The 27,667-nt window shown below is 38.0% G+C and overlaps 1 protein-coding gene and 2 pseudogenes across 1 annotated transcript; 1 reads left to right on the top strand and 2 right to left on the bottom strand.

Moving 5' to 3' along the window:
* Positions 1-4,810: 4,810 nt before the first annotated feature.
* LOC107279373 (putative disease resistance RPP13-like protein 1) lies at positions 4,811-9,752 on the bottom strand (annotated as a pseudogene).
* Positions 9,753-12,413: 2,661 nt separating this feature from the next.
* LOC112936843 (putative disease resistance RPP13-like protein 1) lies at positions 12,414-15,063 on the top strand (annotated as a pseudogene).
* Positions 15,064-21,131: 6,068 nt separating this feature from the next.
* Positions 21,132-23,980, bottom strand: LOC4350548 (probable esterase PIR7A). Its single transcript, XM_015761063.3, has 4 exons — positions 23,485-23,980; positions 23,305-23,402; positions 21,872-21,911; positions 21,132-21,557 (listed from the first exon to the last, which is right to left on the bottom strand). Exons 1-4 carry the CDS (start codon positions 23,899-23,901, stop codon positions 21,273-21,275), a joined length of 840 nt encoding a protein of 279 aa, XP_015616549.1. The 5' UTR covers positions 23,902-23,980; the 3' UTR covers positions 21,132-21,272.
* Positions 23,981-27,667: the final 3,687 nt, after the last annotated feature.

Here is a 27,667-nt window from a genome sequence, read left to right as displayed (position 1 = left end):
GGTTTTTATTGCATCCGGGACTATTGTGGAAATCGGCCGACCGACGAAAGATGGTTTCTCCACCAGTGCATGGTAAGAATGGCTTTCCATACGCATACTTTTCTGGCACTTCATCAAATGTCGAGTATTGCATTGATTGTGACTCTTCACTAACTTCTGTGAATCCGACAACTGTTGAGGTTCATCTTTCTTCTTGTCAATTGGACCTGAAACACTAACCTTTGTTTGTATACGACCATTTCTTTTTTATCGCACGTGGATCGTACCATCTTTGGGATAAGCTGACGAGGTTCAAGGTTAGTAGGAGTTGGGAGACTAGTGGCTTTCCGAGGAGGTGGAACAGGTTGCGCTAGAGCTGACTGTCATGTTGGAGGAGATTGGTGAATGGAATCCATTTTTTGTAAAGGTGGTTCTATGGGGACTTTAGCAGGAGATGGAGGTGGTGGATGTTGTGGGGGGGGGGGGGGGACGAAGGAGGTCAGGAATCTGGCCGCTTTGGTGGGGACGAAGGAAGTGGGGAATATGGCCGCTTTGGTGGTGAATCTGGCCCTGGTGGAGAAAGCAGCGCAGGAGCAGTAGTAGTCTTAGGTCCCGATGGAGTTGGTGTTGAAGGTTGCTGACCGACCTAGAGGATATCTCGACGATGCCACAATATAAATTGGTTCACCGCATCTCCAAACAATTCTATTCCTTCCGGTGCTGGGATATCTAGCTCTAATGAGGTATGCTCCGCATGGACCTTGGCTACTTGCACTCTTGCGTAATCGTCTGGAATTGGAATGTTGTGGAACTAACAACCTGGTATTGCTAGTCCAGTTCCCACCTTTCTCTTCCCAGCCCTTCCTATTGGCACGACGAGGCTGCACGGCGTCGGACCGGTGATAAGATCCACTGGATATGGTGATGTTTCAACCGATCCGACACTGCTTGGCACCTGAACTGTCTGTTGCTAGGGCTCGGGAAATATGTTTGGGAAGGCTTGGGGATTTTGTGCAGCCAGAGAGTATAATTGTTTTCTTCACTTGTGCTTCTATTTTTTCTTCCAACTTCTGTTTGTATCTGTCGCACGTCTTATAACTCCTGGCTAAGGTGATCATGTCTACCGATAAACACAATACATACCTATTAAATTTATATAATTCTACTCTAATTTCAAACAAATATTGTTTCAAAGAAAACAATCAAACATGCAAACAAGAAAAAAAGAATAGCTTCAAACAATTGTTGATATTTTGCACTACCCAACCAAGCAGTTCTGCAAGTGATTTGTGTCCTAACAAAAATTCTTTAAAACTTTGGAAAATAATATGAAAAATTTGAACTTCTACGAAAGGAAAAACAATCCAACCGCTAATATATCCTTAGTTTGGTTGCCACAAAATCATGCATCTTCATGAGACAATTCGATCACAACAACTTTGAGTTCCTTGCTATCGCAATTTTTACTTGTAGCAATATTGTATGGTATGTGATCAAATGGTATACATGATATTTACTCACTCGGTCCAAAATTCAATTCAAAAGTCATATGATATGATCTTGATCTATAATCTAAGTCAATGAATTGTTTTTAGATATGCCCGACCTTGATCTATCTTTTAAGTCAATGAATGATACTCCCTCCATCTATCTTTGATAGTCATATTTTTAAATCTGAAAAATTTATTTTTGATAGACATATTTCAATCGAACAACCTATCATCTTAATGACTTTCTCGGATTTAATGCGTGACTCTCAATTCTTCCATATATGATTAGCTACATGAGTATTGAGAAATATAAATATTAATGAATCATTTGTTTACGAGGAATGACTAGTAGCATGTTTAAATAGATGATAAGTAGAATTACTTATCCTTGGCCTGTGTGCCAAGATGAAATATGACTATCAGAAGTAAATAGAGGGTACGTCATGATAGTACGGATGCCCGTGCATCGCGTGGGTCACCTTCTTAGTTATTATAATAGTACAAATTAGTACCAGTCAACATCTCTATAGCCAGTTTGACTGCGGGGCCGTGATATACTAATGGGTCGTCGGTTTCCTTTCTCTCGACGTGGGTCCAGCTCCTGTCAATGCTTCGTCTAGCGGTCCCACATCCTAGTGACCGTGCTTATCTCTCCCAATCCTATTTCTTTAAATTGGTTGTGGATGTAAGGCAACCGATAGAGTATAGTTATATGAGAAATTTTACAGCACTCGAGAAGGTAACACGAGGTACCACACTAAATTTTTTATCTCATGCTATGTTCTCAAGGACTGTAAAGTTGCTCATACTTATATCTATTATATACTAAAAGTTCATTAAACGTTCTTAAGTTGTCACGTGGCGCTCTAATAAATCAGAGAAAATCCTAGAAATTCTAAGAAAAAATAAAACATCTACCCCTTAATTTTCACTTAAATTGATGGGTCCAATATTATACACCGTTAGATAAAATTGATAATAAAACAAACAAAATACTATGGGTCTCACCTCTCCTCTTTCTATCGTGCATAGGTAGGTCAGGTACGTACATGGGTATGGGTATGTAGTACGTACGGCTCCCTCCATTTATTTTCCTTTTTTTCTTCTTTTTTCCATTTATACAATTGATATATATTTTTTAAATAATCATAATTTTCCAAACAAAAGAATATACCATCATATAACTCTTTATAAACATAGGGAACTAAATTAGCTATACAATCTTTGAAAAATAAAATTTACACCATTATATGTTTACCCTTTGAATATTTCCACTTAAACCGGTGTACTCATTACTTTATACTATTATTTTTAAATAATGCACTATTTTAAAATAAAATTTACACAATTATATTGTGTACCTATCAAATAAACAATTTAAGATCCATATTAACTACTTTATATGTGCAATTAACAGATGGACCCATTATTTAAATCATCGGACCTATTTTTTATTACTTTGGACTATTATTCTCAAATAATACTCTATTTTAAAAATAAAGTCTACACTATTATATTGTGTACCCATTAAATCAACAATTTAAATCTATATTAACTAATTTACATTTACCCTCGAACCGGTGGACCCATTATTTTAATCAACGGATCTATTGTTAATAAATAAAGTGTCCGAAGTTCTCTTTTTTTGCCTGCTGCAGAATGCACAATTGCACCTTTGACCTTTGCACGTGTGACAAAGCGTCGTGTCTAAGGCATCTAAGGATCACGACCGCTGCAGCGCTACTGCTTTGCCACACATCAAATCATATATGGAGATGATTAATTTTGTTAATAACATGAAAAGAAAATTAAAGGTGTGATGCAGCGAGAGAAGAATTAAGCACCGTGGGTTTAGTTTTTCCAACACTTAACTCTATTTAAGCTGAAACCAAGAGTTGATTGCATAATAATTATAATGTATTGTGTTATATCGTATTTGGATTTTGCATTATTTGTTCGTACAATTGAAAGATATCATTATGTTATAAATGTGAGCACAATATTAATGAATATCAATAGAATAGAACTTTTACTAGGACAAGAGTGTTATAAGGGAATTTAAAGCCCTATTTTTTCCCTGATTCTATCTTTTGGATTTTTGTTTGCACGCTCCACGCTTTTCAAGTTCCTAAATGGTGCTTTTTTTAAACAACTTTTTAACTTTTCAGAAGTTAATTCATTCATTTATAATCTCAAATAGCTATCACATAAATCAGATAATTCATCAATCAGCTGTCCTAAACCTTAAGTAGTACATATTTTTTTTCATGCGAGTCATGGTGATCAGTAAATTGGTGATCAACGCATAATCAAGATCGTAAGATGAATCTATAAGAGCTACTATGAACAATTGTAAATAAGTGTCAAAATTAATTGCTATTAATTAGATTTCTAATGGCTTGCTAGCAACATATTTAATTTCTCTCTACATGTATATAAACATGGACGAAGCTGGAATGAATATTAACATATATCCCATACATATATATTACATGGTCAATATTGTAATCACATGTGGTAAGTCCATTAAAATTTCTTAAAATGCCCCCAAGCTGCCACGTGGTGCTCTAATAAATTAGAGAAAATATTAGAAATTCTAAGAAAAAAAAGCAAAGTATCTATTACTTGATTTTTACTTAAATCGGTGGGTCCAATATTATAAACCATTAGATTAAATTGATCTTAGAACAAACTAAATACTACGATGTCCCACCTCTCCACCTTCGGTACACACCTACGTACGTGGGTACCTACGCTTCCCCTCCACATTTTTCATTTTTCCCTTTCTTCTTTTTCTCCATGTATACGCTTCCCTCCCTTTCTTATTATATCATGCGCCTTCATGAGACGATTTAATCACAAGAATTTTGAGTATCTTGCTCTCGCATTTTTCATTTGTAGCCATACTACAAGCAATAGTTTATTATTTACTCGAGAAAAAAACATGATTCAAAAGTCGTAAGTACTAAAAATTTGTGAATGGATTTTTAAGATACCTTAAGAAAAATAGAACCCTTAAATTATTAAAAAATTATTACAAAATAATAGTATCCAAACTTTAGTTTTCCCTTAATCTATGAGACAAATTTTTTTAACAAACAATAAAAATCTTACCTTTCATGCGCGCAGGCCACCTTTCTAGTTGTACTAACATTGATCTCTCAATCAATCTATGCGATGATTATCGCAGTAACAATCCTTTTCTTTAGTAATTGTGTAATTATTCGCTTTTCCTTTATTGTTCTAGTCCCACAGTTCCATCAAGAAAAAGAAAACCGTGTCCCAGTGTTAAGGTGGGAGTGGGACACCAGAAGCTGTTTTGCATTCTCCCTCCAATCCCCTTCCGAAAAATTGCAGTCTTTGAATTGATGTTCTGCTTCTACAGAGTCGATAGCAAAAGGAGAATTAAGATATGTGGCCATGTAAAGGCAGAAGTACCAACTAAAATAGTACATTTAAAAAGAGGACTGTTATTACAAAGATCAAGGACTGTAGAGTTTTTCCAGCTGGCTTTGAAGTGAATTAGGCACCCGAAGTTGGGGAGAACAACGATTTACGCATAGTATCTCGAGGGAACTGAGGCTGGCAAGTGCATCACAATTCTGCAAGTTAGGGCATACTAACTCGAGCTCTCTAAGTAAAGGCAGGCTATGTGGCTCAAGATTGATTAACTTCATGGTATCAGACGAAATTGACAATTCTTCCAGCTTTAAGTGTAAATTCATCAACTTGTGAAGTACCTCTTCTTCAAATTCAGTACTCATATGCAAGACGGTGAGTGACGGGAAGTGACCAACTGCAACCAAGCTTTCACAGCCACTCAGTTTCAGTGAACGGAGGGACGGGAGAGCCGGCAGTTCCTTCAGTTTCTCGCAAGACGAGATGCTTAGTATCTGAAGGGTAGCTGATGCAGGAAAAGTAACAAGATTTTTGCAATCACATAGTTCGAAGCTACGCAAGCTTGAGAATGGAACCGATGGAAGAGAGCTCAATTCAGAGGCACTCCAGATCAGCAGTGTTTCCAGGGACGAAAACTCGCCATCATGCACTTCGGACCACTCTGAGAATCGATTCATGTCTTGGAATCTCAGGTGTGCTAAGGAGCGGAACCCTTTGACGCTTGGATCAAGGCTGCAAAACACCCGACCGATGTTTTCCACGTACTCCATTTGGCGGATATCAATGGATTTGAGAGAAGGTAGCTCACCTAGCGTTGGAAGGTGCTGAGATTGACAATTCTCTAACCGCAATTTTGTTAATTTGGAAAAGGAAGCACTGCCCAACCAGCTGGGATAATTTACCTCATTCAAATTCTTCATCCTTAGTACTTTAAGACTCTGATGATGTGGTCTTAGGCTCTCAAGTATTGAGCCACCAGATACAGTGCTAATTGCTTGATTAACATCAGCTTCCTCTTTGTGAACTTTACAAATCCCTCCACTCTCAAAGTCCAATTCTAGTATCTCGAGGTCCTTCTTGCTATGTAAATGAGCTTCATTTACATCTTGAATACTAGATACATTACAAAGTCCATATATGTGCAGCCTCCTTATTTTGTTCATATTCCTCAGCTCCCTTAAGTAGCAACCACATTTCCAGAGGTGTATATTAGGCAAATTTTGCAAGTTAGCTAGCCGCCCAATTCCATGTAGACTATATGCTTCACAGTTCAGTGTTTGCAAATTGAATTGCTGGGACATTGAATCAGATATTACTAACTTTACCTCGTTGCAGCTTCTTATAAGCCTGAAATGACGTAGTAGTTTCATGTCACCCATGAAGTCAAGCAACACATTTGCAAAACTGTCATCTATGACTTGAATGATCTGAAACTTTTTACAGTTCATAAACAATGCTTCTGGATTTTTGATATTAATTCTCCTGATCAATATGATTACTCTGAGAGATTGCGAGGCATTTGATATTTGAGTACTCCTCTTACATTGTGGATGTGGCATTATGGACATACACCGAGCACCCTTTGGAATTTCAACATATCCATCTTCCTCGAGTCTAAAGAACTCTTCCCCAGCTAGAAAGCACGCAAGATCATGGACAAGATCATGTATAGCCATGCGTCCGTGGGTATCGACTTGTTGAATCAATGATCGCTGAACTAATTGAGTAAAATATAAACCTCCAATTTCATTGCTGTTATCAGTTCCGTCACACTGAAGTAAATGAAGTGACTTCCACAACCAAACAACAATACTTTCATCGAAGTAAGTATCTTTCAGATATAGAGAAAGGGAAACAAAACAAAGTTTCAGGTGCATAGGCATGTGCTTGTAGCTCAACTCCAGGGCTGGCAAAACTTCGTTCTGTGACCGCTCCAAGTCCCATAGTTCACTCTGCAAAACATCTCTCCATTTCATTACATTGGTTTCAAAGCGCAATACGCTACCTAGAGTCTTGAGTGCCAACGGTAACCCCTGGCACTTCTTTGCAATCCTCTGGCCAATCTCTACTAGGTTTGCTGGACTGACATTATCATGCTCAACAAACGCTGTTTGCTTGAATAACAACCAGCTGTCATCAGGATTAAGTAGTCTAAATTGTAGAATGGTATTGTCTGAACTAACCTTGCCACTGCCTCACTCCGAGTAGTTACTATAATGTCACAACGCGTAGAGGCAAAAATCGGCATACACAACGACTTCCAGTAATCACTTTGCTCATTCTAAACATCATCCAAGACAAGGAAAACCCTCTTGTCCTTTATCAGGTTTTCCAATTGACCCTGGAGCTCACTAGATTGTATATAATCACAGTTTCTCTTTGCTATTGAACTGAGAATTTTCCGCGTTATGTTATTCACATCGAAATGCTCTGAAACACAAACCCATCCGAAAAGATCGAAAGCTTGACGCACCTTTGGATCATTGTAAACAAGTTGCGCTAACGTTGTTTTACCCAATCCTCCCATGCCAACAATGGCCAAAACTGACATGCAACCTCCAATGCGGCTTCCTTCCAAGGTCATCATCTTCTTGATAACGTTCTCCTTGTCTTGGTCTCTTCCAACAATTATAGGCGCAAATACAAAAGAGCTAGTCTGCCTCAGACTATTGATATCAGGGATAATCCTTCTGTCCCCATCATTCTCAGACAAGGTGAAACTACCATAGTAGCCTTCGATCTCACCAAATCTTTGTATAACTTTCCTTGCTCTGACAGTCAACTCTTTTGGCACTGGAATTATGCCAGCCTCAATGAAGTAATCCTCGTCATGTACCTTTTCACAAATAATACAAAAAACATCGAAGAGGGGGACTCTTAGTCATCTACTAGTATCATGCTGACAGTTTACTTTTTTATTTTTATTTCCCTAAGGGATTTGTTAAGGGTTCAGACTTGAGAGTCAGACTAGCTAGTAAAGAAGCTTAAATGCCCTAATACCTGCTCATCATGTATAATTTCAGAAAAAAAAAGGAAGTCAACTAATACGACTATCCATCTTCAGGGATTTCTTGAGGGTTTCAGACGCTTTTATTGATTTGATGGGGATAGATAAAAGAACTCCCTGTGTTTTTTACAAACTCACATTTGAAAATTTTGACTAATACTCCCTCCGTTCCAAAATATAAGGCACAACCACCCTTAATACTAAGACCAAAAAATAATTATTATCACCTCCAAATTTGTATCATCCTAATAAATAAAATGCATGCACCCAATAGAATTAGAGATCTTAAGGGTAGAGTATTTTAAAAAGTCATAATTTAATAGAGAAGATATATTAATTAATTACATGTATGTATGCACGATTTATATTATGGAGCATCTGAAAAAAGTAGTTGTGCCTTATATTATGGAAATGAGAGAGTAATTGGAGTAAAGTATATGTGTTTAATGTCATACATGTAGTATTATTAGATTCATATTTGAAATTATTTTAATATGATGTTAATTTTGTAATTATTGATAATATATTATAAAAGAAATAAATAAATGTAAGATACATATATTTTATATTTTAGAACGAACCGAATCCGCAGCAGCTTTGTGAGATTAAACAGAAGCACACAAATTACTACTACACTAATTTAGGCTGCATTCGGCAAGAGTAGTTAGGAACCCACTTCCCTCTTTTTCCGCCTGCACGCTTTTTAAACTATTAGACGGTGCATTTTTGAAAAAAATATATATTAAAGTTGTTTAATAAAATCATATTGATCTATTTAAAAACTAGTTAATTAATCACGTGCTAATAGATGGTTTTGTTTTTTGTGCGGGACGAATTAATTTCTTGCTACTGAACACAGCCTAAGTGTGGTATATTATCATCTAGTGAGTTTCACGAGGTCCCACCTATATATTAAATGTGGTATTTCCTCTGTTTCAAAGTAATTCTCATTTTAGCTTTGTTACAAGTCAAACATATCTATTTTTGATCAACAAGTTATAAAAATTCATACAGTTAACAGCATATGAATTATATAGAGAGTAAATATCAAGACTTAAATAGAGAGTAAATTAAATGTTTCATTAGAACCCGAGGAGATATATATCTTAATACTCATTGGTTGCATGCGTGCATGCGCTTCTTAAGTTTTGTTATATGCAAGATGAGTCAATTTCTTCTTAAACTTGGTGATAAAAGTAATAGAAGTAACTTGTGTATAGAAGGAGCGAGTACAAACTTAGAACAGCTAAAATTTTGAAAAGCATAGAGTATTTTATCATCTCCTATTGAGTTTCACGAGGTCCCATCTACTTGAATGGTACGGATTAAATAGTTAACTACAGTAACATTAGTTTAAATTTCTATCTCCTAGGTGCAGCGGACTACCAATTAATTTACCTTGTGGATCTTGCGCTTCCTGCTGCTGCTGCTGCTGCTGCTGGCGCCGTCGCCGCCCTGAGCGGCCGTCGCCTCCACCTCCGCGTCGTAGGCGAGCTCCTTGATCTCCTCCAGCCGCAGGTTGGCGGACTTCTCCCTGGTGTTCTCCAGTGCTGCTCGGCGTCGCGCAGCGTCGCGTGGATCCTTCGCATGGTCCTCTCCAGCGCCCGGAGGTCTTCCAGCCCCCCCTTCACGCTACCGTGGCTCGTCTCCGCCGGCGGCACCGCCGCCGTTGTCGCCGGAGGAGGCGTTGGATTGTTGGCTTGCAGTTGCAGCAGGGAGGAGAGGCTGTCGAGTGCACCTTCGATTGCCATGGATGCGAACAGTCCGGCCATTTCTTTGGCTGTGGTTTGACCACCAGCTTGATTAGCTATGTGTGTTGCTTCTGTTGCAGTAGCAATTGGCTGCAAGGGAGGGAATGGCATGGCAGCTCGTTCTCAGCCTCAGTTACCAACTAAAAAGGACGGGAAAAAAACAATACTCTAATTAACCTCCCCATCAATCATTGGGCAGTAGAAGCAGTGAGGCAGCCTGCATCCTTGCATTTCTTCACTACTAGACTTGTTAATGACTAACTAGGAGCAGGGATTAGCGGTGGGGCTGGCGCACCAACCATCCGCTACTGAGATCAATACTGAAATACTGGCACGATAGCAGCTACTACTTGCATGTTCTAGTCTGCAATATTTTGAAATTTTATCGTCATTGCTCGGATGTGTTACAAAACGATAGGAAAACAAACGATAAAGAACAAATAGATCAATCATATAAGACACGAGATTTAACGTGAAAAACCCTTCTAAAACAAGAGAGAAAAAACCACGAACGCCAGCTAGCAAAATATCTCCACTATATCGGGGTGAGGTTACAACGCTGCACGGTGGCTTACAAGAGGTATATATATGAGGTGAAACTCTAAAAGGTAAATGAAGTTGGATCACAACTCAACTGGATGATGCAGCGTGTAGCCACTAAATGGGTCCCTCCAAAAGAAAAATTATAGGAGTATCTGAAATGGTTTAAAAGCTGCTAGCTGTACCATATACTAGCAAAAAACATTTCCAAAGTACTAGTTTTCAGGATTTTGGTGGGGATCCATGCTGGCATTTTGGAGCACCCACCAAAGTGCCAAATAAACACACTCCATTTGAAAAGATGTATCAAATTTAATAGTAGTATCTTGTACTATAATATTTTGTGACGAAGAGAGAGTACTGTACGTACTCCCTCCGTCCCATAAACAATCTAATACTAAATATGATACATCCTAGTACTATTGTAAGGCAGTAACTTAGTTGAAATCTGTACATTTGAAATGGGAAATTGGTTGTCTGATGATCTTTACCATATAAATAGTCTATAACGTTGATTAAAAAATCATTTGTGATATTCAGCCTTGTGCATCCGCCACACCTATAATTTTTTTCTTTTAGAAACACAGTACAAACGCAGGCGTCAACAACACGTTCACACGGATCCTTGTGAAGGCACGCACACACATCCTACCCCTGGGATAGCATATCTTGTACGTAGCTTACCACTGAAAGAATAATTAACCGTAAATGCGAACACACATGTCAAATTTAGAATTTAAACTCGGGTGAGTTGGTTCCACCACAAAAAATCTAACATGTTGAGCGACGCTCACTTCGATCACACCTATAATTTATTAATCCTTTCATATGGCCAGGGTCCACCATAACAAATATTTTATCTCTTTTTATTATCGTACACCATAATGATCTTTTTTTTATAATACGTACACCACCAACAATAATTTGCTCTTGCTTTTGATGAACTAACCTTTGTACGACGGTAACAAAGCACCCACCCATTCCCATTCCCATTCCCATTCCCATTCCCATTCCCTTCCCCTTGCCTTAGCTGCTTTTCTCTCAGCTTGCACTCTAGTTGACACATCAGAGAGAAAGATGGCTGAATTGTTCGCATCCATGAGCGTGAAATGGGCACTTGACAAGCTCTCGTCCTTGCTGCCAGCAAGCCTGCAAGTAGCAACGGCGCCGTCGACGACAAGCGAGGGCCTGGAAGACCTCCGGATGCTGGAGAGGACGATGCGCAGGATCCACGCCACGCTGCACGACGCGGAGGAGCACTGGATCATCAGGGAGGAGTCGGCGAAAGTGCGGCTCACGGAGCTCAAGGAATTGGCCTACGACGCGGAGGATGTGGTGGATGAGTACGAGTACGAGGCGAACCGCGTCAGTACGGAGGTGTTCGAGAGGAGCCTTAATACCTGCAACGGCAAGCGTAAGCACCGGCGATTGCCTACGGGCGGAACGCCGGTCTGCCTGGGAAGACCATTTTTGCCCGCCTGCAAATACCTTTTTTCTAGTAGTGACCATATGGTACGTCTTCAACGTCTCTCCCCTCTCATGTCTTTGATTCTTCTGTAGGCATGTAATAATTAATTATTTCGGCCAACTAAGTCAATACTACATAATTACATAGGCCATGTTTAGTTGTTTTGGTAAAAAAAATTTGATGTATACGAACATACATTTGAAGTATTAAACAGAGACTAATAACGAAGCAAATTATAGATTCCACATGTAAATTGCAAGACGAATCTATTAACCCTGATTAATCCATTATTAGCAAATGTTTACTGTAGCACCAAATTGTCAAATCATAGCGTAATTACGCTCAAAAGATTCGTCTCGCAATTTACATGCAAACAGTGCAATTGATTTTTTTTTCATCCATATTTAATGCTCCATGCATGTGTCCAAACATTTGATGTGACGGAAAAGTTGGAAGTTTGGAGAGAACTAAACACAACCATAGTCATTATTTCATCAATGCAGTCCATATGTAATGATTATTTATATATCTGTGTGTGTACATGAAAAACTAATTATTTAGTTTACTACTTTCCTCTCAGAAAAGTAACTAAATTTACTGTTTAGTATATATAACTGCAAAAACATTGATCGTTCCAATCTAAAACTTGTGTAAACAAACCGTAAGTTGTCTGTATGATTTTGTCTTGAAAAATGGGAAAATGCATGTAGAAATTAGTGTTAAATTAGTAAATCTCCTTCTTAGCTAATATATGTTTTATTCTGAAGGTAAATGACGAGCACTACCGCATTAAACCTGGCGTAGTTCCAGTTCCAAGTGAGTTGGCTGATAGAGCAAGGAAGGTTGTACAGAGGTTTACTGAGATGAAACATTACTATGATAGTTTTAGTCTGTCCAAAAATGATGGGTATCGGCGGATTGTCCCTGACTTCCAAACTGTGCGGCAAACCAGCTCTTTTGTAGTGGAAGAGAGAATTATTGGAAGAGAGCGAGAGAAGGAGATAATTATCGAAAGGCTGATGAAGTCCGGAGAAAGCAGCAGCGTTGCATGCATGTTGTATGTCTGTATTTCCAATTGTTGGTATGGGGGGTGTGGGCAAAACAACTCTGGCACAACTCGTGTACAATGACCCAAGGGTGAACCAATCTTTCGATCTCTGCGCATGGGTTTGTGTGTCAGAGTACTTTGATACCAAGAACATTACACAAAAGATCATCTCTTCGCTGACAAAGGAGAGCTCCAGTCTATCAGAACTGGCTGATCTTCAGGAGGTGCTGGGAAAAAAACTACAGGGGAAGAGTTTTTTACTTGTCCTAGATGATGTATGGACTGAACGAAGAGATACATGGGAGTTGTTGTGCATGCCATTATTTGCTTCAAGTGTATGTAGGATCATGGTAACGACCCGCAATGAGGCAGTGGCAAAGTTGGTGCAGACAATGCCTTTCTACTACCTAGACTGCTTAAGTTCAGATGACAGCTGGTTATTGTTCCAACAAGCTGCATTTTCTGTTGACCAACAAGATGACACCCCAGCAGACCTGGATAAGATTGGCAAGAATATTATTGTACGGAGTAAAGTGTAGGGGCTTGCCGTTAGCAATCAAAACATTAGGAAGCATGTTGTGCTATGAAGCTGATGAAATGAGATGGAGATATGTCTTAGAAAGTGACATATGGGACTTGGAGCCACCACAAAAGGAGATTCTACCAGCCTTGGAATTGAGCTACAGACACTTGCCTATACACCTGAAGAGATGTTTTGTTGCCCTTTCTCTATTTCCCAAAGGCTATTTAATTGATAGAAGCGAGGTGTTTGGACTGTGGAAATCGCTTGATATAATTCAATGTGATCGACAATTCGACATAATAGTGCCGCAAGACTATATTTCAACGAAATAGTTGACCGCTCATTTCTGCAAGTGCATGATATTCAAGGGCTTCACATCATGCATGATCTTATCCACGATCTTGCATGCTTTCTTGTTGCAGATGAGTTCTTTAGGCTCGAAGCAGATGATGGATGCATTGAAATTCCACCAAATGTTAGGTACCTGTCCATTCATTGTATATCGCGTGAAATGTCAGTTGCCTCACATTCACTCAGAGCCATCATAGTGTTGAACAGAGCATCTGGGTATATAGAAAATCCAGAAGCATTGCTCCTCGGTTGTGAGAAGTTGAGAGCTCTTGTCTTTTACGAGAAGGAGTTCTTTCTAAGCAAGGCATTGGAGGGCTTCATGGGCAGTGCAAAATTACTACGCCATTTACATTGTGAATGCCTGCTAGATAACCGGTACGATATTTCTTACTACAGGCTTGAGCTACACGGAATTCACAGCCTAATTAACCTGCATACTTTGCCTCAACTATATATCGGTCGTAACATTTGTAACATGGGAGAACTGAAGAGCTTGAACAAAATTAAGGAGTTGACAGTAAGAGGACTGGCAGATTTAGATCGCAAGGAGGATGCAAAAGAAGCTTGGCTACATAATAAAAAGCACCTTCAGTCCTTACACTTGGACTTCAGTAGAGCCATTGATTTGGATGACAGCCCAGATTACAGTGAAAACACGGTACAAATTAAAGCGAACCTGCAATTACAGTGTCTCACGAGCTGCTGCTTGACAACTTGCGACCATATAACAGCCTAAGAAAACTGATCATACAGAGATATGAGAGTTCCAAATATCCCTCTTGGTTGGGTGAGCCTTCCTTCTCCAACTTGACAACAATAAAGTTCTTGTTCTGTAAATCTGAGCGACTTCCAACGCTTGGTGAGCTACCGTCCCTCCAGTTTCTCCATGTCCGTGAAATGATGTTTCTGCAACACATCCGACAGGAGTTCTGCAGCCATGGCCATGGTTTCAAGGGCTTCCCAGCACTGAAGAAACTGAAATTCGTGCAGATGCCCGAGTGGTCAGAGTGGTCTGGGGTGGATGATGGTGCATTTCCGCGCTTGCACAGGCTTTCCATCAGATGTGCAGATAACATACTGTCTCTTCCTGTAGCGCCCTTTCTGTCCTTGGTTTCTTTTCAAGTGACAGATTGTCCCAATATCACTGCGATTCCAGCATCGCCCAGCCTACGTCAACTACACATTTGTAGGTGCGTTAATCTGGACCAACTTCCTTCCTTCCCATCACTCACCACATTGCGTCTTGGAGGTCCATTCAAAGATATATAACAAGCCGTGCAGGCTGCTGAATAACCTCTCTTCACTGGAGTGCTTAACAATCACCTGCAATTTGATGACATGCAGATCTCTTGAGCCACAAGGCCTGCCTTTGCTCAGGAAAATCAAGTTTAGCAGCGATAATCTGCAGTACTGTCATGGGCTTTCCGGCTTCACCTCCCTTAAGGAACTGAATATTACGGAATGCCCAAAGCTCTTGCAGCACAGTTGCATTTTCTGGATGATGTGACATGGAAGGTATTTGTAAATGTTGTATGTCGTTCGTCCTTTCTGCTCCTTCCGTCCTAAATTATAAGGCACACTCTTTTTAAGGAAAAATCAAACTTGGTAACTTTTATCTAATAATTATACTAACCATATGCTCCCTATGTCCCAAATTATAAGACCTATAAATTATTTACACGGTCATCAATAACATACTTTGACCACTAATTTATTTCATATTATGTTATCAACACCTATAAAATCAATGTCACATGAAAGTATTTTAAAGTACAAATATAATGATATAACATTCATAACACTTAACCTAGAAATTGTTAGTATAATTATTAGTAAAAAAAATACGAAGTTCGATTTTCCTTAAGACAAGACCGCCCTATTATTTGGAACGGCGGGAGTATATGCTAGGTATTATTATACAAGTTATTGATAAAAGCACCAAAATTAAATTGTATAGCTAAATTAAATAGCCCCCACATACATGTTGTGAGAAATCAATCAAGTTGATATAAAGTTGTTAGAGGTCTAACGAGATATAAGTAATGGGTCTACTGGCTTTATTAAAAATTAAGATGAGATATGTTGATTTTTTTATGATAAATATGTTTTTTTTAGTGGAGGCCTCAAAATAGAAGTGGGTCCGGAATGCAAATTTCTATGTTAGCATTTAAATATATTTAATATAGATAATAAAATATTGATTTCACTAAAAAATAATAGTTCAAACAGATCATAAGTTGAATATGTGATTTAAAAGGGTATAACTATTTTATTTATATTGTTCCTATAAGTACTAGTAAGAGGAGAAAGAGAAGAAAATGGATAGTGGGGCAGCTCGCTAGACTAGCTAATATGTGGAGGTCCCATTTGGGGTTTTTCTCCCCATAAAGATTATTTTAATTTCAACTATTATAAATATAAAAATAAGATAAATGGAACAATGCACACCGCACGGGGACATGGAGGGCAGGATGTTTTTCTTTGAAGAAAATGATTGATCTAATGACCTAAAATAATATGTTGGATGTTTAAGTCGAAACCGACAGTGAGATGTTTTTTTTCTCGTAATTTTGTACGATTTTTTTTAACTTAAGAGAGACCCGTAGTGGCTTAGAAATATTTATAGGATGTTTAAAGTACTTAAAATCTTTAACATTGCAGGGGCGGGGAGGGACGAAAGGAGGTTTGACAGTTTTTTTAAATAAAAATCTAATAACAGCCTAAATAATATGTCCATCAATTTAAGTCGAAACCAGTGATTGGATGTTTTGTTCTTAATTTTTTATGATTTTTCTAATTTATAAGTGTCATAGAGTGGTTTAGAAACATTTATAAGGATGGTTAATGGGCTTTAACGCCGCATGGGAGCGTGGAAGGAGGTTTGGGATGTTTTTCTTAAGAAAAAGATATATCTTATAAGCTAAAATAATGTAAATCGATGGTCGAATGTTTCATTCTTTTTAGATTTTCTCTGATGAAGAGTGCTATATACTACCACCGTCCAAAAAGGACCGTAGTTTTGTATTGTTTATGTGTAACATTTGACCGTCATAATTTGTTATGATTAGTATATTTGTTGTTATTAAATGATAAAACATGAATAGTACTTTATGTATGACTAATTCTTTTTAATTTTATTATAATTTTTTTAAATAAGACGGACAGACAGGCATTGGACACGGAAATTTAAAAATGCATTTAAAATAGGACATATGTAGAAGATATTTTAAAAATATTTATATGATATTTAATAGAATATTTATTAGGAGAAGATAGAGGAAGAGCTGGCTAGATCTAGGCTGATGGTCTTTTTAGGCCTGTAAAAAAGTTGTTAATTTTATGTGGGGATTAAGAAAAGAAGAAAAAAGAAATGGAGGTCTGATGGATGGTAGGTACATTGCGGATGGATCGTATGTACGCTTCCGGATGGATATTACGTACGGTGCGGGGGAATGGACGGAGGGAGATTTTGTTTTCCCGTACAATCAAAATCAATAGGTCCACTAATTTAAATAAAAATCGATGGTCTTATTATAGTGATATGTAGCGACTCGAGAGTGTTTACATGATGCTACGACATGATAGTCGATAGATTAGGAGCGTTTATAGGGGGTTGGAGGAGTAGCAGCAATGGTGATGTGGCGCCGAGGGTTGTGGCGGTGGCCACTAACCCTAGGCCGGCGCCCGCCATGGTGATGGTGGCAGTGGTGTGGTGGCCACTCCTTGAACGATGGAGAAGGTGGTGCAGACGGCGGTCTCGGTCATGGCGAGGAAGACCAAGAACGGCGTCGATCCGCCAAGAACGGCATCGATCAAGTAATTAAAGGTAAACATCTCGTACCTTTCCTGTTGATTCTTTCACTTTTCCTTAAGATAAAAAATGATGTAGTTTCTTCCTTCTTTCACTTCGTGATCTCCTTCGCGAGAGCGAAAGTGCTGATAACGTATTGTGAATAGAATTGATTGAGCGAGAGAGAAATTTTAACACAAGAATGTAGAGGGAATGAATGAGCGGATTCTTTATTGATAACAGTTACAATATACAGGGGGGAGAGAGGCGGCAACTGGAGGCGCGATGGTTTGGGAACCATCGCGTCCGTTGCTAGAATCGCCGTGAGGCGAGAAGAGGTGTGGGGCACGACCAACCGTCGTGTCCCTGAGTTGGTTGTTACTCTATCCATATATATGGATGAGATCACCCAAATATTTCATAACAGATGGAAAGAGGTGGCTTTGGTTGTTCTCTTCTTGTGATAAATCTAATGGTGTAAAATAATGGGTTCACCAATTTAAATGAAAAATCAACGGTCGGATGTTTTGCCTTTTTCTAGAATTTCTAGGATTTTTTCTATTTTATTAGAGCGCCGCGTGGCGGCTTGACAGCATTTATTGAAAGTTTGATGAACTTTTAGTAGATAACTAGGAAGGTAGCCCGCGCATACATCGTAGAATGTGTTGCTTAGATAAATTTTTAACCTGTTTGTGAGCTTTTTTTTATAATATTTAATGTTCTTTTAAGCAATTATCTATAATCTTCTTCATCACTTAAAATATGACATATTTAGTTTGTTCGGAAAACATATCTAACAAATTAAATGTAAATTAAAAGCTATGTTTTCTCTATCAAATCATAAAAGACTATGATTGCTGACAAATGTGTTTTATTTGTACCATTTAGCTAGCCCTCCTTTTATTTGGTTTATATTGATGCACTTTAATTATTACTTACGTATGAATAAGACAGAGGAGATATACATACATCCTAGGTCTCGATTCCCTATGATATGTGTGATCCATTCTACTTTTAAAAAGAAAAATCTAATCAACTTGACCCTTAAAAATTAAATTAATAGTTATAAATATAACTTCTAAATAAACTATATACTATAATCTTAGTATTTTTGCTTATACTTGCAATAATATGTGGAGAAAAATCATAATACCGTGATGTATGATAGAGAAAAATCATTAATATCTAAGCACTTAATAAAAAATGATGCAATGGTTATGGCAATGGTTGTTTCAATTTAAGTACAAGAATGAAGCAAAATAAATAATAACATTTTTTCCACTTAGTTCAATTAATGCAGTTCATATTGGCATTTTTTTCTATTTTCTGTTTTGTTTTATACAATTCTTATTTTATGTTCAAACTCTGTGATATGTTAAATAGTGATGGAGCTTTACACATTTTATGTCAATGTTTTTAAAAAATAAATGAGCTACCTTTTGTATAAGCATGTAAGACCGATGTAAGACCGATATAGCTTCTCACTATTAATTGAATATAACATGAGACTATACTAAATGCATGAATTCGTAGAGTCCAATATGATTGCATAGTGTGGGAAACATCCTATCTGTGAATGTTTTATGTAGAGCGTGCGAGGCTTCATATAGCCTAGCATGAATACACATGGAGGGCTAAATATAATTGTGCACACATTTTTTAATGTGATTTATTATGAATACCTGCTTGAATATCTACAGATATACCAAAGTGCATTAAACACCATCTAAAATCAATTAGATGGTATCCTAAAAAAATCTATTAGATTGTTTAGAGCGCTTTCGTTACTCGGATTATTTGACCGCATTAATTTCAGAAAACATGAAGTAATTGGATTTTTTTTTCTACTACTAAAGCCACTGGATTTTTTTATGTAGTGACTTGGACTATTTGTATTTGAGTTAAAGCTTTTTTTTTAATTTAGCTATTCATGTGTGCAAAACAACGTATGGTGGCGCCACTTGTATTGTTGAATTATTTCATAATTCTTTTATGGCAATTCGGATGACATGTAAAAGGCCAATGGTATATGTCCCACCGATTTTTTATATTTGATATATTTTTCTTAGGCATTGTATATTTAATTTAGTTTTTATGTTTACAAAATAATATATGATGGTGCATCCTATGTTGCTGAATTATTTCATAGTTATTTTATTATTTGGACGATATGTAAAAGGGCAGGGATGTTGTCCGTCAAAAAAATATTGTTTTATACTTGGATGTATAATGTCGTAATTTGTGTTGATAATTATTTATAGTATTTCGTTACTATTTGGATGACCTGCAAAGTGCACGGGTCATTGTTCCCAAATTTCATATTTCTTATATAGCAAAATATAGGCATATGCTTGCATTTCTTTTCATTATAATACAATAAAAGTTAGATTAGACATCGCGCATGTAGCTTATAATTATTGATTATTTCACTTTGATAGCTTATGATTAATGAAGAGCATAGAGTTCGGGCCAAAGAGAGATGGTGCAGATGAGCGAGGGAGGTGAAGGTGACTTTCTTTTTCTATTTTCCTAAATGATTTAAGTGAAATCTAATGATCGGGTGACTTTTTTCTCAAATTTCTCTTTTTTCCCCTAATTTTCAAGACATGATATGTTTCTAGTGCTTAAAAATAATAGGCCATCGATTTAAGTAGAAACTAACGATGCTCAAATTTCTAAGAAGTATTTTCTAGTTTTAAAATATCACACGTGGTGACTTAATAGAATGGTCGATAAATCTTTATTGTGTAGAATGATTTAAGATGACACTAATATTAATGTTTCGTGGTTGTTTGGTTGTTGCCGGTATGTTCAAATAATGTATTTTAACTTTTATATAGCAAAATAGTGATATATATGTTGATTTAATTAATTAATTACAAATAAATTAAATTACTGTTCAAATAAATTAAAAATCGGATGCTGTTTTGTTGCGATCTGTTCAAATAATGTATTTTAGTTTTTTAGATAGTAAAGATATGGATCTTAAATTATTAGTTGTTTTTCCAATAAAAATTAGTTAAAATAAGTGTTGGGAGAGTGAGGAGGGAGGAAAATGTACGTACGCACGTATGGCTGGAGGGGTGGGAGGAGAGTTTGTTTCCTTTTGATATATTTAATTAGTTTTGTGTTATCTATAATAGATCTAATGACATAAATAATAGACCCACGGATTTAAGTGAAAATCAATGGTGGTATGTTTTTAGAAATTTTTGATATTTTTTAATTTACTAAAACGCCCGTGGCGGATTGAGAGTGTTTGAAGGATGTCCATGTAGTGGCTTGAGAACGTTTGTAGGAAGTTTAATAGACTTTTAGTATATAATAGAAGATAGATAGATAGATAGATAGATAGATAGATAGATGGATGGATGCATTTCCATGACGTTTTATCTGAAATGCACTGTTACTGTTCAAACTGGGAATGATCCGGTGTTTCTGTTCAATGTTCCGGTCAGGGTTTACACTTTCGATCTCGGTGGAAACTTTGGTGATTTCGGTAGAAACTTCGGTGATTTCGGTGGAAACTTCGGTGATTTCAGGATTTTTCAGCACTTTTTGGAAAGAAATTTTCTGAAATTTTGATAGTTTTTTACTGAATTTGAATAAACTTTGACCAACTCCAACAAAAATTTGAGAAAACATGAATATTTCGGTCAATATATTGATTTGCCGGTGGGGTCCGAAATTTTGAACTGAATTTGCGATTACTGGTTCTGGTTTACTGTTCATATCCAAACATCTTGATCAATCTTTCAAAACACCGAACGTCCAACCCCAAACTGTTAACAACGTTAGCCAATTATTTATCACTATGATTTTGCATTTCTTTTGTAGAGTCTAAGGCATTGTTATCTATATCCATTTTTCAGAAATATATATATGTTCCAGTAACGTTTTATCTGAAGAACATGCTTCTGAAAATCTCAACTATATTTGTTGGCAATCTCCATGAGTAATTCTGAGAGCTCCCTCGCCTTTGAGAACATGGGCATATGATCAGCTCCCTGCAACGCCCTCACCTCCGTGCCAGGGTTCCACGACACCATCAGCCGCTGGATCTCCGCCGGCTTCCACTCGTCCTCCTCTGCCACGACGTACACTCGCCTCACCGTGCCGTACCTGCCCTCCGTCAGGACATCCCCGTTCATCGTGGCATCGTTCAGGAACCGTCGTGACGGCCTCACCGTCGACATTGCCAGGGCCAGGTCCTGCAAGAGTTGCACCGTCAGAGGAACCATGAACGGGATCGGCCTCTTATGTAAAATCACCGAAACGTGGTTGTTGATATATATTCTCTCTGTCCTAAAAAAACCTACTTAACCTGAAAGGGATGTGACATTTTAGTACAATGAATCTGAACAGGTGTTATTCAAATTTATTGTAATAGGAGAGAATATATTATTTTTGGGACGAAGGAAGTAGACCTGTAGGTGATGGGTCCCATATGTCAGTCACAATGTCAAGGCGTGTAGTTAATTACATCAGAGATTCAGAGGAACAGATAATGGCCATTGTTGCATACCTCGGGTGGGCTGAGCTGATACACTCGCCGTGCCAAGTACCTGGATTTTTCACATTTTGGTCCTTTTAAAAAACTTATTTCGCAAATAGACCCCTGAAAAAACTTATCCCAGAAATGGTCCTTTTTTGAGCGCCAGAGTGGCTGGCACCGTCATCCAACGGGACGGTGCCAGAGAGGCTGGCGCCGTCCTCCTGCCACCGTGGCGCACGCGAACCGACGTGGCAGGAGGAGGGCGCCAGCCATGCTGGCGCCGCCGCCTCCATTCCTGTTTCTCTGTATGGAGTTGCAACGGTGTCATTTTTATTTTATTTTTTCGGATGTTTTTTCACACTTAGGATCACGATACAACCAACCACAAAAAAAATTTAAACTCGAACTACCACTTAACTAAGTCTGAAAATAGCTAGCATACCATTTAGTCTACTTTTCACCTTCACTAAAATTAGACCATAATTCCTTTAGTAAAACCCTTTGATCAGCATGTTAAACATAATGCACTCTACCACTATATGAAATTACTTAATCTAATTCAAAATATAACCACATGAAATGACATATATAAGTTAAACTGTACATAGAGATGCAATTTTTTTTATTTTTATTTCATTTTTTTGATATTTTTTTCACACTTAGGAGAACATAGGAACCAACCGTATAAAAAATAAACTCAAACGGACAAAATATGTTACTTGTAGAATTTTCCAAAACTCTACCGAAACGGACAAAATATGTCATCTATTAAAATAGGCGTAACTTTCTCATACGGACTCGGAATCAGGCAAATAATATATGCACGGACATCTACAGAAAATGTTACATCCGATTCTCCCCAGCTTTGCCGAGTTCGGCGATATTAAAACCTCCAAATTCTGCTTGCAAGATTGTGTTTTCGAGCAGAGAAGTTTTTCGGTAGAACTTTGGAAAATTCCACATGCCACATATTTCGTCCGTTTGAGTTTATTTTTTACATGGTTGATTCCTGTGAGTTCCTAAGTGTGAAAAAATATCAAAAAATAAAATAAAAATAAAAAAGTTGCACATCTCTCCTTTGCACTAGTTCGGAGAGAGATGAGAGGAGAGGAAAAATTTTACAGGTCACATATTACGTCCATTTGAGTTCAATTTTTCTATGGTTGGTTTTTGTGTGTCCCTAAGCGTGAAAAAAATATCAAACAAATAAAACAAAAATAAAAAATTTCGGGGGGGGGGGGGGGCGCCCCCCACTCTGGCGCACTCCCTAGCCACCTCAGCATCGCCCCGCCACGTCGGCAGGGGGACGGCGCCAGAGAGGCTGGCGCCGTCCTGTTGGACGACGGCGCCAGCCACTCTGGCGCCCCAAAAAGGACCATTTTTGGGATAAGTTTTTCTATGGGTCTATTTGCGAAATAAGTTTTTCAAAAGGATCAAAATGTGAAAAATCCAGTGCCAAGTACTCTGGTCCGAACAGAAACGTCTTGTCAGGATTCTGGGGATCACCGATGGTTCGGATCGTGCAATCCATGAAGAAATCTGCATCCTTCCCTTGCGATAGCTAGCCCCAGTTCGTACAATTCAGAGTAAGTTCAGACACTGCTTCACAAAAGGTTTTGGGTGATTTTGCTGTAGGTATGTACCTGCTTAAATGCGAACGACATGGACTTGCCGGCGGCGGGCATGGTGGCGGTGACGAACACGGCGACGGCGATCTTCTCCGGGTGCCTCTCCATGGCCAGCGCGAGGCTCTGCCCGCCGAAGCTGTGCGCGACGACGACCGCCTTCTCCTCACCGTCCTGATCGGCTACCGCGTCGAGCAGCGGCGCGGTGTACCGCTCGAAGGACGGCACCTCGTCGGCGCGGCCCGGGCGCGCGCCGCAGGCGGCCATGTCGAGCGCGGTGACGCGGTGGCCGGCGGAGGAGAGCGCGGTGGTCACCCTGTACCAGCACCACGCGCCGTGGCAGACGCCGTGCACCAGGATGAAGTGGTGGCGCCGCCGCCGCCGCTGCTGCTTGTTGCTGCCGCTCTGATCCGTCGTCGTCTCCGGTGAGCTCATGGGTGGACAAACTTGCCGTCGCCGGCCGGCTGCTGCCGCTTTTGTGTTGGGTGTTCACGATAAGATCAATCAGTGACGAATCCAGGATGCAAGTTGATCGGGAGTGGTAGTGTAAAAATATAATATGATTAAAATAAATAAAAATATATCAACTAAAGTATTTTTCAATGAAAACCAAACGCGCATATGATGAATTTTGATTTGTGACTATATTAAAATATTCACAAATATCTGTCAATATATTGTTAAGTATACTCGGAGTAAGTTCTGTTCTATAAGTTTGGGCAGGAGAAGCAGTGAGGCAGCCTAAATCCTTGCCTTCCGAGAAATTTCCTGAATACTAATTAGACTTGTTAATGACTAACAAGGAAGGTAGCCCGCGCATTCGCGCGACTATGTATCGTAGGGCTGTATTTTAAACACTATAAGGGTGGGATATAAGCCAGAGAATATTTGTTGTTTAAGAAAAAGAATGGTAAAATAAATCATACATCACTATATATACTGTAATTAAGGAAATGTAAATTATCTAACAATAAAAAAAAGCAATATATTTACCGTAAAATAGATGGTAGATTTTAATATACTACTAAATATGATAAAAATAAGAATATCTCTCATATTTAAATAAAAATCCCTTTGTCGTGGTCATATATAAACTCGTCTATTGTTCTTGCATCAAAAGCTATGTGCATTTTTTAATAAGACGACATTAATAGTTTAATACCACTAAAATAAATTATACATTATTAATACACTAAAAATCATCTACACTGTTTAACTTGGTGTTCATCACTTATTTCCACATCTATGTATAAATAGTCTAAACATACCATTTGAATCGAATAATACAATAACACCGTTAAAAATAGACATGAATGCCTCTCTAACGGATAAAGTCGACTATAATTGCCAAGGCTTCCTTATGTAATGCCCTGGAACATCAGTCCCACATCGACATAGCCATGCCCCCAAAGACCAGCCTATAGCATCATTTAACACTTAATTCACTATTGGCACACCCACAAATGATTCTATTAGTTAGTATGTCCCTTTATATACATTGCCTACAGTAATCTTTTCACTGATGCCACCTTAACTCAACCATACGTATACCCTTGCAATATTTACGATAGCATAGTAAATACTATACCCTGCATTGAAGGACGGAGAGGGACAAAAAGGAGGAGGAGGTGATAAAAATAGTTATAATTTTTGCCCCCTACTTATTTCTGTGTAGTATTATTTTTAACAAAATCGTAGTTTAAAGGCTATTGACAACACATAAGTGCCAGACTGCCGGCTTTGATGATTTTTTTCTTGATTAATTAGTGCTTCTTTGATTTTACTATTGATATATTTTTTGATTTATCGTTTTTCTCCATAGTATATGATGTAGGTAATTAAGTTTTTTTTCCAGAAAGTGAGATGATCGTCCGAACTATACGTACGTACGTTATTCTTTTTCGGGATGGAGATTAGCAGCGTGGGAGTTTTAATAGATCTAATCCAACGGTTTAAAATAACGGGTCCACCAATTTAAGTGAAAATTGAAGGTTGAATGTTTTTTTTCTCTGATTTTCTAGGATTTCTCTAATTTATTAGAGCGCCAAGCACATACATTCCACGTGTGATTCTACAAACACTAATAAACCATCATGTGACAGTATAATAAATCAGATAAAATCATAAAAATTCTAAAAAAAAAGGTCTAACCATCGATTTTAACTTAAAGATGAGAGACCCATTATTTTATATAGTTAGAATTATCTTAAAAAATAAAAAGGCGTGAGACATACGTGAGACGTGCATGTACGTACGTATCTATTTGTCCTTCTCACTCCTCACCTCCTCTATGTTTTTAACTGACAAAATCTTATAAAAACTCAATAATTAGATAGAGGTCACATGATCTAATTTTTAATTTTTAAATAACAAAATATGGGTAATATAGATCTTGAATTTGGTATTTAATTGATAAATAGCACAACAGTTGAAAAAATGAGAAAAAAATATGTAACTTGAGAATTATGTAGATTTAGATAATTGATTATTATCATTTTTATATATTAAGTGTTAGCTATAAAATAGGAGAAGTTAGCTTAAAAAATAGGAGAATAGGGGAGAGTTGGGAGGGTGTGGAGGGGAGTACGTGTACGTGCGTGCTTACGGTGGTGGGGATACCAGATTTTTTTCTTTTAGATGAAGATTTAATTGGCAAAATTAGTGGGTCCACCCTTTTTTTTCTAATTTATTAGAACGCCATGTGACAGTTTATGAGAGTTTGTAGGAGGCCACATGGCAGTTTAGGATCGTTTGTAGAAAGGTTAATGGACTTTTAGTATATAATAGATAGATAGATTAGGAGTAGGGATTAGCGGTGGGGCTGACGCACCAACCAGCCCTAACAGTGGATCCGCTACTGAGATCAATACTGAAATACTAGCACGATAGCAGCTACTACTTGCATGTTCTAGTCTGCAATATTTTGAATTTTTATAGTCAGTGCTCGGATGACGCAGCGTGTAGCCACTAAATGGGTCCCTCCAAAAGAAAAATTATAGGAGTATCTGAAATGTTTTAATATCAGCTAGCCGTACCATACACTAGCAAAAAAACATTTCCAAAGTAGTTTTCAGGAATTTGGTAGGGATCCATGCTGGGGATTTTGGAGCTCCCACCACAGTGCCAAATAAACACTCACTCCATTTGAAAATATGTATCAAATTTAATAGTAGTATCTTATAATATTTTGTGATGAAGGTAGTACTACTTATCAAAGATTTTGAGTGAGAGCGCACCTTTCATTGCACCATCCAAGACTTACAAGTAGGAGCATACTCTCTGTCCCAAGATGACAAAGAGTAGCCGTCTTGCTACTAGCGGCCCGCGTTCAATTCTCGAGAAAACACCGAGCCTGACACCCTGCCTGTTAATAAACTGACAATGGTTTCATTTTATCATTCCCTAGGAAAGTAAATTATGCTGTGAGTCACTTGTAACTAAAAACTAGAGCGACATAATTTAATATTAATGAAGTCAAAAAAAACATGTCGTTGTCCACGAGCGTTGTCTAGGACAAAAACACCTAAGAATTTTAATCTGGATGGACTAGTTATACCACAACAGAACCCAACCATTTATGCTATGCTTCTTTCGTTGAGGTAGTTATTAGCTTCTCACATATGATCAATCGGCAAACCGTATTTTGTTTCCGTTCTAGCTCTGCAACAACCGACTTGCAGGGACAATGTGATACATGTAAAAAAAAAGAATTTTTGCGGTCCCTAAGGAGATGCTAAAATTAATTACCATACCTACTATACACTGTTATGTGCATTTTTGTGAGGTGGAGCTCAATAAGAGCAAGTTTAAGTTTAATAGTATAACCCACTACTAGCTCCAAATCATCTATAGCAAATGTAATAGCTAATTCATACAATAGTTGCTTATTATACTATTAATATCTGGTCTCACCTGTCATATACACATTACGTCTTCGAGTCCGTGCTGCAGTTGGCTACAAATCTGTAGCCCGCTGCTCTTCTCTTTCTTCCTTTATCTCTTCAAAATATGTTTATAGCTGACTTATAGCCTGCTATTGTACCTGCTCTAAGCCTGAGCGTTCCCAAGCACCTAGGGAAAAAAACTGCCCCCATTTCAAATTATAAAATGATGTTTTGGTCTCTTCACTTGTTTAGATTCACTAGTATTCATATCAATTTGGACACATATATAAAGCACATATAGATCTATATTCACTAAT

The sequence above is a fragment of the Oryza sativa genome, chromosome 11, assembly GCF_034140825.1.
Source record: "Oryza sativa Japonica Group chromosome 11, ASM3414082v1".
Taxonomy (NCBI): Eukaryota; Viridiplantae; Streptophyta; class Magnoliopsida; order Poales; family Poaceae; genus Oryza; species Oryza sativa.
Note: the sequence above shows the minus strand (reverse complement) of the source record. Positions and strands in the feature narration are given on the sequence as shown.